Source organism: Eulemur rufifrons, chromosome 7 (genome assembly GCF_041146395.1).
Source record: "Eulemur rufifrons isolate Redbay chromosome 7, OSU_ERuf_1, whole genome shotgun sequence".
NCBI lineage: Eukaryota > Metazoa > Chordata > Mammalia > Primates > Lemuridae > Eulemur > Eulemur rufifrons.
In genome coordinates this window covers 147,749,677-147,763,481 of record NC_090989.1, presented here as the reverse complement: position 1 = coordinate 147,763,481, position 13,805 = coordinate 147,749,677, and the positions used below count along the sequence as shown (strand labels likewise).

General features: G+C 38.7%; 1 protein-coding gene across 1 annotated transcript in view; it reads left to right on the top strand.

Moving 5' to 3' along the window:
• Window positions 1–13,805, top strand: part of ULK4 (unc-51 like kinase 4) — a 561,027-nt gene that overhangs the window by 231,207 nt on the left and 316,015 nt on the right. The window contains exon 30 of the mRNA XM_069475562.1: window positions 9,205–9,297. Within this exon, the coding sequence (XP_069331663.1) occupies window positions 9,205–9,297 (93 nt within the window). The remainder of the gene's footprint in view (window positions 1–9,204; window positions 9,298–13,805) is intronic.

Sequence of the window (13,805 nt, the reverse complement as noted above, 5' to 3'; positions counted from 1 at the left end):
CATCTGCCCAACACCCGATTAGTGTTATTCCCAAATGTGCTCTTAGGTGATGATCAGTGAAACCAATGTGATGGTGAGTACATGGGGTGCTTATTTTTCCATTCTTGGGATACTTCACTTAGTATAATGGGTTCCAACTCTTTCCAGGAAAATACAAGAGGTGCTAGATCACCATTGTTTCTTATAGCTGAGTAGTACTCCATGGTATACATATACCACATTTTATTAATCCACTCATGTATTGATGGACACTTGGGTTGTTTCCACATCTTTGCAATTGTGAATTGTGCTGCTATAAACATTCGGGTGCAGATGTCTTTTTTATAGAATGTCTTTTGTTCTTTTGGATAGATGCCCAATAATGGGATTGCTGGATCTCATGGTAGGTGTTTTAAACTTTTATTCATGAAAATTTGCTGTTTATCTGATTGAAGAGGCTAGAAGAGAGTAGGGCTTCACTATCTGAAATTATATTTAACACTTATTTTGAGATTGTACCTTTCTCTTAAATTATAAATATGTATATATATCTGTTGGTCTGCTCACATGACTGTGCATTTCTCCATTCACTTATGTATCTATTTAACTATTGATGTACTTAAATATTTATGCATCCATACAAAGCACCAGTGACTCACATAGAGCTCAGATCACATAAAAATCACAAGATGGGAGTCCCCAAGGTAACTATTTTTTTGATTTATACACTATCTCATTTCATAAAGTTTTGGAATTGACTTGAGATGTCACCTAGTTAAAATTTTGGAAGAGACTGTACAGAAAATGTCAAAGAGAGTAAGCCATCTACCTGTGTCTCATGGCAGTCCAGGGGGAAGTCCTTGGCCTTTGAAGAGGTAGATTTTTGCCTCAGTGCTTTTGCTGTTTGGCAGCCTCCTCTGTATCGAAACCTAGCACATCTCTTTCCTCTAAGCTCTTCAAGCCTCAGGTCTCTTTTATACTCTATCAGTTTTGCATTTTAACACATTGCCTTCCTTACATCCTTCCTGTGCTCGGAAACCTGTAGAACATAATATTTATAGTATTTACCTAGCTGTTCTAGACTCTCAGTGTTTTTCCTCTTGCCTATACTATTTTAAGTTAATATTTTCCTGCTCTACTCTACGGTTTCTCCCTTCCCGGCAAGATTTACTTAGTACTCTCTGAAATTTCCTGCTTGGAATCTGTCTCTTCTCCCTACTCCCAGACATCGTATTGTTAATATCTATATCTGTGACTACATCTATACTTATATAACACTATTTTATTGGCTGTCTTGTAATCTACTTATTATCTATGCCTATATTTAGATGTGCTAAAAATCATTTTAACAGTTCTCAGTTACTGAACATCTAGGATTTTTCCACTATTTTACATTATATACAATACTGCAGAGACGATTTTTATGACTGCGTCTTTGTGTGCATCCTTATTTTCTTTTGTTGGATCTCTAGAGAGTTGCTGTGTCAAAATTTGGATACATTTTTAAAGTATTTGATATGTTTTGCCAAAGTTTTCAAAGATGATGGACAGTTTATACTACCAGTTTCTCTGTATGAAACTGCCCATTTTACTGCACCCTTGTTCGCTCTATCTTGCATTCTTTTTTTTTTTTTTTTTTTTTTTTTTTTGAGACAGAGTCTCACTTTGTTGCCCAGGCTAGAGTGAGTGCCGTGGTGTCAGCCTAGCTCACAGCAACCTCAAACTCCTGAGCTCAAGGGATCCTGCTGTCTCAGCCTCCCGAGTAGTTGGGACTACAGGCATGCACCACCATGCCCGGCTAATTTTTTCTATATATATTTTTAGCTGTCCATATAATTTCTTTCTATTTTTTAGTAGAGATGGGGTCTCGCTCTTGCTTAGGCTGGTCTCGAACTCCTGAGCTCAAAGGATCCGCCCACCTCGGCCTCCCAGAGTGCTAGGATTACAGGCGTGAGCCACCGCGCCCGGCCTCTATCTTGCATTCTTGCAGGTATTAATGTAGTGTATACCATTTCCCCCCATGCTTCTTGACTATTTATATTCTTCCTAGGTGAGTTTTGTCCATTTTTCTAGTGGTATGTTTATTGTTATTTACAGTGGCTCTGTAAATAATAAGAATATTAACTCTTTGTTTCACCAACATTCTGCAAATAATTTTTACCTCATTTGGTTTGTGCTGGTGGTTTTGCTATTGAGAAATATTTAATATTTAAAACACTTTAAAATTATAAATATTTTTCTCATTCATTTCATACTTGTCATGCTGAAGAGGTATTCTTACACAAGCATCTATGAATACTTATTTTTAGTATTCTAATGAAGCAAAATCATTTTACTTAAAATTTTAATTGATTGGAGATACATATTCATAAATTACGGCCTGACTGTTCAGTCTAACTCCCTTTCTAAGATTACTCTTTTCTGTCCAAGGAGAAGTGTCGCTTTTCTTTTGATTTATAGTCATGCGTCACTTCAGATGGGGACAAATTCTGAGAAGTGTGCCATTAAGTGGTTCTGTATTTGTGCAAACATCATAGAGTTATTTATATAAACCTGGGTGGTATAGCCTACTGCACACCTAGGCTATATGGTATGGCCTCTTACTCCTAGGCTACAAACCTCTACAGCATGTGACTGTAATGAATACTGTAGGCAATTATAATAACACAATAGTAAGTATTCATGTATCTGAAACAGAAAAGGTGCAGTAAAAAAAAAATCCTATGGGACCACCATCGTATATGCAGAGTCTGTTGTTGACCAAAACATCATCATGGAGCACATGACTGTGTATGTGTATTCTTTATCCCACCCTACACTTAATAATTGTTGTGGTTTTATCACGTACTTGAGCTTTATATTTAGCAGGATCTTCCTCAGTGTATTTCATTCTAAAGTTTCCTGGATATTCTGCAATCTCTCCTTTCCCCTCAAATCTCTGAATATACTCCATTGAGATGCAAATTTGAATTTGTGTCTTAATTCTTGCCTAATGGACCTCTTCAGACAGTGCCTCCTTCCTCCTCTCGACACAAGTCGGGACACTCTTCTCCACTTGGCCAATTCTTTGGTCACATTTCTCAGAGTAGTTTTTCACGATAATCCAGAGGTATTTAGATGGCCTGTTTCAATTTTCTCCCAGACCTCCTAATTGGGCATGGTTTATACCAGGCAGTTGGATAAGGTAGGGATTTACTCATTTTAGGATTAGGAGGGAAGAATGAAGAGGCAGGGATTACCTCATCTTCATCTGCTTGCCTTGGGTCCCAAATATGTGATTTTGAGGGTTTTTTTCTCTTATTTGTGATAGATGTGAATTTAGTATGAGTGCCTTTCCTGCCTGGATTCCAGCTTCTTTGGCCCCATGCAAAGACACCTTAGTTATAGAAGATCCTAGAGGTAGAAGGGTGGGGTTCAGGGACACTATCTGGACAAGGCACTGTCAAGTCAACAGTGATGTCAATCTGCGGCCAGGCTCAGGCACTTGGAGTGCTCCTCTCCAGCCCTGTCCATCAAAATGGCCAGCTGTTCACTGGCTACTCTTCCGAGGCCATTTCAGGAGTCAGGGCTCATCACTATTTTTTTTTTTTCCTGCCAAATTGCATTCAGGGGAGCACAGGATCCAGCTACTACTACCAGCTTAACTGCTTTATCTCTCTTTAGAAGACAAGCTTAATAAATCACAGCATACTTTTGGCTAGATCTTGCTGACCATTACAAACCTATCTTTGATTAAACTAGAATATATTCAATATTTGTATTCTAAATATATCCATTATGAATTTTACCCTTCTTTTTTTTCCAACAAGAGGAAAATAGAACAATATTCTTTGAGAAAATTCTCATGCACAGGCTAGGACAAGATTCATTCTTTCCTCCTGTTTCAAGGTTAGATTCTCTCACATGACCTCAAGACATTTCTGTTTCAGTCAGGAATGTTTTAGCAATATTTTCTTCTTACATGTAGATGGTACATGTTTCATGTTACGTTGATTTTTAAATATATTTTCCAGTCCTATTGAGAACATTTTTCTGTTGTATTTCTAAATAGTGTCCATATTTTCTCTCGTGCTTTCCACACAAGCATGCGAGTAATAAGATCATTTGGGAAGGTTTTTAAAAATTCATAGGCTTGTGGCTCCTTCCCTGAGGAGCTGGTTACCCAGGGTACGTGATGGACTTGTCAGAAACTTTTCACCCTGCTATAAACATTCGGGTGCAAGTGTCTTTTTTATAGAATGACTTTTGTTCTTCTGAGTAGATGCCCAATAATGGGATTGCTGGATCAAATGGTAGGTCTACTTGAATCTATTTAAGGTATCTCCATATTGTTTTCCACAGGGGTTGCACTAGTTTACAGTCCCACCAGCAGTGTATGAGTGTTCCTCTCTCTCCACATCCACGCCAACATGTATTGTTTTGGGACTTTTTGATAAAGGCCATTCACAATTGCAAAGATGTGGAAACAACCCAAATGCCCATCAATTCATGAATGGATTAGCAAAATGTGGTATATGTATACCATGGAATATTACTCAGCTATTAGAAATAATGGCGATATGGCATCTCTTTGGTTCTCCTGGAGAGAGTTGGAACCCATTCTATTAAGTGAAGTATCCCAAGAATGGAAAAATAAGCACCACATGTACTCACCAGCAAACTGGTTTCCCTGAGTGCACATTTGGGAATAACATCCATTGGGTATCGGACAGAGGTCGGGGCTGGGTGGAAGGGAGGGGTGTATACCTACTTGATGAGTGCGATGTGCACTGCCTGGGGAATGGTCACGCTTGAAGTTCTGATTGGGGGGATAGGGTGGAGGGAGGGGATGGGTGCACACCTACATGATGAGAGTGATGTGCACTGTCTAGGGAATGGACACAATTGAAGCTCAGACTCGGGGGGATGGGGAGGCATGGGCAATGTATATAGCCTGAACTTGTGTATCCCCATAATGAACTGGAAAACAAAAAAATAAAATAAAATATGTCGAGAAAAAAAAAAGAAACTTTTCACCCTCACTTCATTTGAGACTCTCTGGCCAATTTCTAAACTTTGGGCAAGCAGTGGAAAAGGGCATTCTTCTCTTATTTCTAACTTTAATGGCAGTGGCTCTCAGTAAAAAGTTTGCTCAGCAGATGTGGGGTGTTAAACCCTGCACATTCTAGAGAACCTGGCCCTTGACTGCCTTATGGGAGAGAGAACTTCTAAGAAGTTGGAATATTCTATCTGATAAGGGTGTCTTTGTATACCTGAGGGCCTTCAGCCATGCTTGATGATTTATGCTAACATTGTGAATTATGGTGGGGGCCTTGGGCCACAGCATATCAGCTTGACCTCTGGAAGGGCTGGAGACTGAGCCTAAGGTTAACTCACAAGTGGTCCATGCCTATGTGACTGACCCCCCCGTAAACACCCTGGACGCCAAGGCTCAGGTGAGCTGTTTTGTTTGGTTGGCAGTACTTCACATGTGTTGTCACACATTGCTGCTAGGAGGACTAAGCACTGTTTGTACAACTCACTGGGGGAGGACAACCAGAAACTTGTGCCTGGTCTCTTCTGGACTCTGCAGTATGTGCCTTTTATCTTTGCTGATTTTTCATCTGTATCCTTTCATTGTAGTAAACCACAGTTGCTAGTATAACAAGTTTTCTGAGTTCTGTGAGTCCTTCTGGCAAATCATTGAACTTGAGAACATTCTTGGGTACCTTGGACTCAGGATGATAAGAGCTTTTTATTTCATAAGAATGTGTAGTCAAAGAGAGGAACTAATGATCTCTCCCTAGTATGCTGAGTTGTTTCTTTTTACTTTTTTTATTTCAGCCATTATGGAGGTACAAATGTTTAGGTTACATATATTGCCTTTGCCCTACCCAAGTCAGAGCTTCAAGCGTGTCCATCCCCCAGATGGTACACACCACACTCATTAGGTGTAAATATACCCATTCCCTCTTCCCTCTCCCACCTGCCTGACACTCGATGAATGTTACTACCGTATGTGCACATAAATGTTGATCAGTTAATACCAGTTTGAGGGTGAGTATATGTGGTGCTTGTTTTTCCATTCTTGTGATATTTCACTTAGTAGAATGGGCTCCAGCTCTATCCAGAATAATACAAGAGGTGCTAGATCACCATCGTTTTTGATAGCTGAGTAGAACTCCATGGTATACATATACACATTTTATTAATCCATTCATGTATTGATGGGCACTTGGGTTGTTTCCACATCTTTGCAATTGTGAATTGTGCTGCTATAAACATTTGAGTGCAGATGTCTTTTTTATAGAATGTCTTTTTTTCCTTTGGGTAGATGCCCAGTAATGGGATTGCTGGATCAAATGGTAGTAGTATGGAGATACCTCAAAAAACTAAAAGTTGTTTCTTCTTTTAACAAAATTTGAATTGGATGTTAAATTTTATCAAATACATTTTTATCACTTCTGAAGATATTTGCTTGATTTTTGTTTTATTCATAGGATAAAATATATTAACTGATTTCCTAATGTTTTTTTTTCAGTCTTGAAACTACTCATGCTTGGTTCAGTTGTATTTTTTTTAACATGTCATTTTCTTGTCATACTTGGGCACATCTTTTAACTGCTATAATTTAAAAATTTTAACAAAATTTCTAAAATGTGGTACTTCCTGGCTTCTGAAGCAGAACACTCTACCCAACTTAACATTTTCTTGACTCACTATTCCCATTTTGAACATTACATTGTATGATGGGCCCTCGGCCCCCACTGAGGTATGAGCGACCTCTTACTCTATATTAAATGCTCCATGGACTGCTTTCTAGAGTTCTTAGGATTGCTTTCTTTTGTTTTTCCTATACTTTCAAGACCCGCTTCTCATAATTCTTAGGTTGCCTTTCTGTAATAATCCCTCTCCTTCCTTTTTTTTTTTTTTTTTTTTTTTTTTTTTTTTTGAGACAGAGTCTCACTCTGTTGCCCAGGCTAGAGTGAGTGCCGTGGCGTCAGCCTAGCTCACAGCAACCTCAGACTCCTGAGCTCAAGGGATCCTCCTGTCTCAGCCTCCCGAGTAGCTGGGACTACAGGCATGCACCACCATGCCCGGCTAATTTTTTCTATATATATTTTTAGCTGTCCATATAATTTTCTTTCTATTTTTAGTAGAGATGGGGTCTCGCTCTTGCTCAGGCTGGTCTCGAACTCCTGAGCTCAAACGATCCGCCCACCTCGGCCTCCCAGAGTGCTAGGATTACAGGCGTGAGCCACCGCGCCCGGCCCCTCTCCTTCCTTTACTTGGCTCCTTTCTAATGGCTGTGGGCTTACAGGCTATATAATTAAGCTTGTTATATAATGATTTCCAAAATGAGACTAAATAAGCTGTAAGAGCCTGGGGCCCTGTTCTGTAGATGAAGAGCATCTGTTTCATGTCACAGATTTTTAAATATCCATTTTGGATTTTCAGAGATATTTTTCTCCCTTTTTAGTGGTTGACTGTTGAAGAGAATTAAGTCATAAAGTAGATTAGTTTGTTCGTTCAGTCACTTGATATTTATTGAGCATCTACATAGTGCTGTATACTGAATGGCTGAACCTAAATAAATAAGACATAGTATATAAACCAGCCTCTGCTTAGCAAATAACATGGGAGAGCAGTCTGAATTTTGTTGTAGAAACTTTTGATACAGGCATTTTGAGTTTTATTCTTTTTGGTGGTAATATTAATTTGTGATTTTAAGTATTAATAAGAATACTATGCAGAAAAAAGTTAACATAGCAGGCCTGAAACTGCTATCCTTAAAAAGTCCTGTTGGTACCAGGTGTGGTAGCATGCACCTGTAGTCCCAGCTACTTGGGAGGCCAAGGGGAGAGGATCACTTGAGGTTAGGAGTTCAAGACCAGCCTGTGCAACATAGCAAGACACCATCTCTTAAAAAAAAAAAAAAATGAAATTAGCTTGGCATGGTGGCACACTCCTGTAGTCCCAGCTACTCTAGAGGCTGAAGTGGAAGGATCACTTCAGTCCAGGAGTTTGAGGCTGCTGTGAGTTATGATAGCACCACTGCATTTCAGCCTGGGTGACAGAGTGAGAACCTATCTCAAAAAAGTCCTGTCTGCAAGGTTGGCCCACGGCTAAGCATTTTGGAACTTGCTCTCAGAGTGCTTCCAGTTAACATTTACCTAGTAAGAGTAGTTCACTGTGCCTCAACTATTTGTGCAAACAGTCTGGTTCATGCTGAACCCCTGCTTTCCTTCTGGGAGTCGGGAATTTTGATACATGTTAGGCAGAGGCTGCCTAGATGACCAGCCCCCAGTGAAGACCCTGGTCACCGAGTCTCTAATGGGCTTTACACACATGTGCTGTGCTGTGCTGTGCTGCGTTTTCATTGCTGGGGAGAGTGTGCTGTGTGTGGCCCCTCATGGGGGAGAGAGCATAAGGAAACATGTACGTGGAATTCTCCAGGCTTCTGCCGGTGTCATTTTCCTATATGATTCAGTGGTATGTCCTTGCTGTGTTGCTATACTACATCTTAGCCATGCTGAGCCTCCTGAGTTCTCTGTATGAGCCGTGCTGAGTCCTGTGAGTTCTCTAGTGAATCTCTGAACATGCGGGTGGTGTTGAAGCCCCTCAACACAAATGCCTAATGTTTGTTGATCTCTCGTTACGTGCCCAGCTCAATACTAATTGTTTTGCATGGATTTTCCCATTGAATCTTCTCAGTGACGGTATCCTATGAGGTAGGTCAGTACCATCATCACCATTGGCAAATGAAGCTGTTTGAAGCTTCATGAGGTTAAGTAACCTGAGAAAGCCCTATTAACTCATAGGTTTATTTCAGTATCTATATAATTTTCAGATATTTGTACTTTATGGTCTATTGTTTTGTTTAGAGTAGCTTTTAAGAGGAAAACTACTGACTTTTTTTTTTTTTTAAGAGACAGGGTCTCGCTGTGTCATTCAGGCTGGAGTGCAGTCATGCGATCATAGCTCACTGCAACCTGGAACTACTGGGCTCAAGTGATCCTCTTGCTTCAGCCTCCTGAGTAGCTGGGACTATAGACACATGCTTGGCTAATTTTTCCATTTTTTGTAAAGATGATGTCTCACAATGTTTGTTACCCAGGCTGGTCTTGAACTCCTGGCCTCAAGCAATCCTCCTGCCTTGGCCTCCCAAAGTGTGGGGACTACAGGTGTGTGCCACCATGCCTGGCCATGAGTGTTTTTTAAAATGTCTTCATCGTTTCATTTTAGGTATGAGCACATTCTCATGGAGCCTGACCCAGTACCAGCATATGCTCTAAAACTGCTAGTTGCAATGACTGAACACAACCCAACTTTTACCAGGTACTGTAAGTTCAAATTTCTTTTTCATGTTTCTCATCTATAAAATGAATTTTATATGTTGTTAAAGTGAAAATGTTGTTAAAGATGAGGAGATCCTAAAAGACCAATGTTTGAGCTGTCAAAGTGGTAATTGTTCATGTTTCATGGGTGATAATATCTGTCATTTATGCTGTTTGGCTCTTATACTCAAATTTTTATGTCTTATTAGAGTTTGCATACTGTGGAATGCATGATGCCTTAAAATGATAATTTTTTTTTTTTGGAGGCAGAGTCTTGCTCTGTCACCTGGGCTAGAGTGTAGTGGCATCATCATAGCTCACTGCAACCTCCCATTCCTGGGCTCAAGTGATCCTCCTGCCTCAGCCTCCAAAGCAGCTGGATTACAGATGTGCGCTCCACGCCCTGCTAATTTTTTCTATTTTGGAGCGACAGGGTCTTGCTATTTCCCAGGCTGGTCTGGAACTCCTGGGCTCAAGCGATCCTCCTGTCTCACCCTCACAGAGTGCTGGGTTTATAGGTGTGAGCCACCAGGCCTGGCCAAGAATGATAAATTCTTTAAGGAGAAAAAATTACTATGTATACTTTTAAAAATGTTAACTGGTGACTCATTTTGTACTTACCAGTTTATTAAATCTCAGTAGTATTTAGGAACTATAACTTGCTACCATTTTATTTAGTGAACATACTTTTTTTTTAAGTAGCGGAGCGCTTTTGCCGTTACTGAAGGTACTAAATATGATGATGGCAAGATTTTTTAGAACTAGTTGCTGCAGTATGTGTGGTCTTGTAAAAGACAGTTTGAGAGAACACCCAGGTCCACAGAAGGGGAAGAGAGGAAGAGGTCTTCCTTGTTTTCAAACAAGAAAATTAGTCATCTTGTACAGGTGATATCTGAGGACCTTTTGGAGTACGAACACCGTCTGCGGGTACGGTGCACCTGCAGAGTGGCCAGTCCGTCTTTAAGGAAGAACTAAATCTAAATCTCATAGTCCTAACCACCTTGATTTCCTCTGATCTGCTGTCCAATCACAGAAAGTACTGCATTATTATGAGCCATCATCACCAGCTGTTGTTACTAGCAAACCAGAAAGTCTGCTTTTAGGGAGTATCCATAGTTAGTGAAAAGCTGAACCAAACCAGTCTTCCCAGCAGGTGTGCTGTGACCCAGTCACAGGGGTGCCTGGATGGGCCTGGTCTTTGGGACATCCACAGCGCTGGGGCTGTGGCAACTCTCAGGCCTGTTGCCTTCTCTCCTCCATTTGCAAAGGGTGCCATGCAAATATCACCCTGCATTCTCTGTGCTGTGTTGCAAAAGAGCCTGGGGCACAGAACCCATACCCTTTTTATCTTTGCCAATTTGAAGCTCTGTTTCTATAGCCTTTTAGAGAGCCTGACCAATGAGCCTTCCAAATTCACCACTCAGAAGGCACCATTCTCTCTTCCTGAAGAAGAAATTTAATTCTAAAGGGTGAATGTATATTAGAAGTTGAATAAACATTCAGCTAGTTGTTTCTTTCCTGGACCTTTGACATCAAGTACTAATACTATACACTAATTTTATCCTTTCATTAGATTGGATTTACTTTTTTCATATTAAGTTTAACTCATTCACGTGACATGTTTTCTAGACTCCTTTTCCTTCTTGTCAACTCTCTGTTAAATTCAGCTGAATTTCCTCACATGGGGTGGGGCATAAACAAACAAACAAATGCAATGTCCTCTATAGAACCTTTTTATTAAAAAAAAATAATTACAGATTAGGTTTGGAAGTCAATTTACTCTAGTTTATTAAAAAAGTTTACAAACGGAAGTTAATGGACTAGTTTTAGTAAATATTTTTGTTTTAATTGAACAAGTAATATTTGTATATATTGTCTTTGTCTTAAATTCTAATGATAAAACCAAAGGGTCCCCTTGGCTTACTTATTCCCCCATCCATCCCTTCTGCCTCACATGTCTCTCCTCCAGGGAGAGGAGTTGTTATTTTGGTGTGTGTTCTTCCTGAACTTTTTCTGCTGACTTAAATTCAATATATGTACACACACAGAGAGACCGAAATAAATCACTTTGCTTTGTGGTGGTTGATTTAAAAAAAATCATAGATAGTATTAGTCTGTATGTATTTTCTGAAATTTGCATTTTCATTTGTCAAAATGATTTGGAGATCTTTTTATATCAGTATTTATTCATATTCTTGTTAATATTTTGCCAAATGAATGAAAATGGGAATTAATTTTATTTCATATTTAACTACTAATATTGAATTTTTTAATGTTTATTCACTATATTTAATTAAAATGTAAAAGGTGCATTGGCTTCAACCTTCAGTTCTACTTCTAAAAATTCATTCTAGAGAAAAACTCACAAATTCACAAATATTTCCACTGAGGCAAATCTTAAAAATGAGAAAATTTTATATAAATAAAAATTAAATTAGTATATAGCTATAATATAGACCAGTGTATAGACCATTATAACAATTTAAAAAGGCAAGATAAAATTTGAATACTGATATACAAAGATACCTAAATAATTTATTAGCTGAAATTACTTATTTACCTGCCCCCCTTCCCCCAACACTATCTTTGCCTTACTTGGGGTCTCTTCCTAGATTATGTTCTGTTTGCCTTTTCCCAGGAAACAAGGTGTTCAAATAAGACTTTCCCCGTGTCAGTTCTGGCTGAGGCTCTAGAGGTCAAGAGCAATGCCTTAAAGGCCAGTTACTTCCCCCCCTCCCCCCAACACACACACTTTGAACGTGGAGGTCTTAGCAACCTGTGTGCAACTTGTGAAGTCCATTCATATACTTCGAAGGGAGGAATGGAAGAGGAAAAAGTAATGAGTAATTAGACTTTAGAGTTTGTTTTAATTTCCCTAGCTGGATTTTAAAAAATGAATTTTAAGTGCAACATTTTTGAATGAGTAATAAATTTTTAGTGGAAAAAAAAGAATAATTTAAAAAGACAGATACTGAGAAGTTTTGTTCCTTCTCCTGTCCACTCTGTTCTCTCTTCATCTTTTTATCATTCCCTGTGGTAAGCTACTTTTATTCATTTTGTGTCCAAATGCAAGGTAACGAGAATATGTATTTTCTCATTTCTCCTTTTGCACACAAATAACATGCTATGTTTGTTTTTCTGCCCTTTGTTTTTTTTCACTTGACAGTGTATATCCCCAAGATTTGCTTCTGTACCAGTACTTAGAGAGCTTCCACATTGTGTGTTACAGGGATAAGATCTTCCATTATATAGATATATCATAGTTTATCTAATTAGTGTCTAATGGATAGACTTGTTTCTAATCTTGTTGAATTACAAATAATGAATAATCTTATACATACATCATTTTGTACATATGCTTGTACATCTTTTGGATAATTCCTAGAAATGGTATTGATGTATGAAGGGATAGATATGATTGTACATTTTTTTTTTGATATGACCAGATTACCTTCTGTGGGGGTTCACCATTTTGCATCTCCCAAGGACATGTATGAGGATGCCTACTTCTCTACAGCTTTGCCATAAAAATTTGTTTCTAACACATTAACTACCATGTGAGTTGTATTTAACTCATGCTAGTTTTGAACCCAGGGCCTCATGAAGTAAAACCTGGGCAAAACTGTGCAGTTGGTTTATGAAAATCTTACTTGTTGATGTTCTTATTGTTACAATTAATATTGACAATTTAATTCTAAAAACATGGATTAAATGAATACAGTCAATAAATTTCATTTTTCTATCTGTTTACCTTTAAATTACACTTAAGGATGACAAGTCAAGAAAAATATTTTACCCTTATGAATTATTATTCAAGTTTTCACATTACTTTATACATTACTAATTTTCAAGTTTTTACATTACTTTATGTAATGTAACACAGAAAACAATAAAAAATAACAAAATTTTCATTAAATTAGAAAGGATCATTTTCAGAGTTTTTATTCTCTTTTCATAATAAAATACCGTGGCCCAAAGGAAAACAATTTTTTTTTCTAGTGTGGCAGTCAATGTGAACTTTGGAATTTTGCGTGTATGAGAGGTAAGCTAGATTATTTCAGTGTAATTTTAATTTGCATTTCTCTTTTGAGTGAGGTTGAATATCCCTTCATATGGTCAAGGACCATTTGTGCTTCTTTTTCTCTTTGCCAATAGTTCCTTGGTCTTGGTAGTGACACTCTTCAAACTAAATCACCTCCTGCCTGGCTTTCCATTGAGCAAACACACCACAGTCTACTGATCCATTTTACTTTTAACAGTGTCTGGGTTGTTCCAGTTTTTTGCTATCATGAATAGCACAGCCATGCATATTCCTATGCATGCTCCTTGGTGAATCCATGTATGTGTCTCCATTGGGTGCCATGCAGGAGTGGAAATGCTGGCTCATGGGGCTGCTTGTGCTCTCCCGGATCCAACAGGTACACTGTACCTCGAAGCAGTTTTTCTTATTGATTGTACCAATTTACATTCCTACCAGCGTTGTTGAAGAGGTCCGGGTGTCGTGTAAGC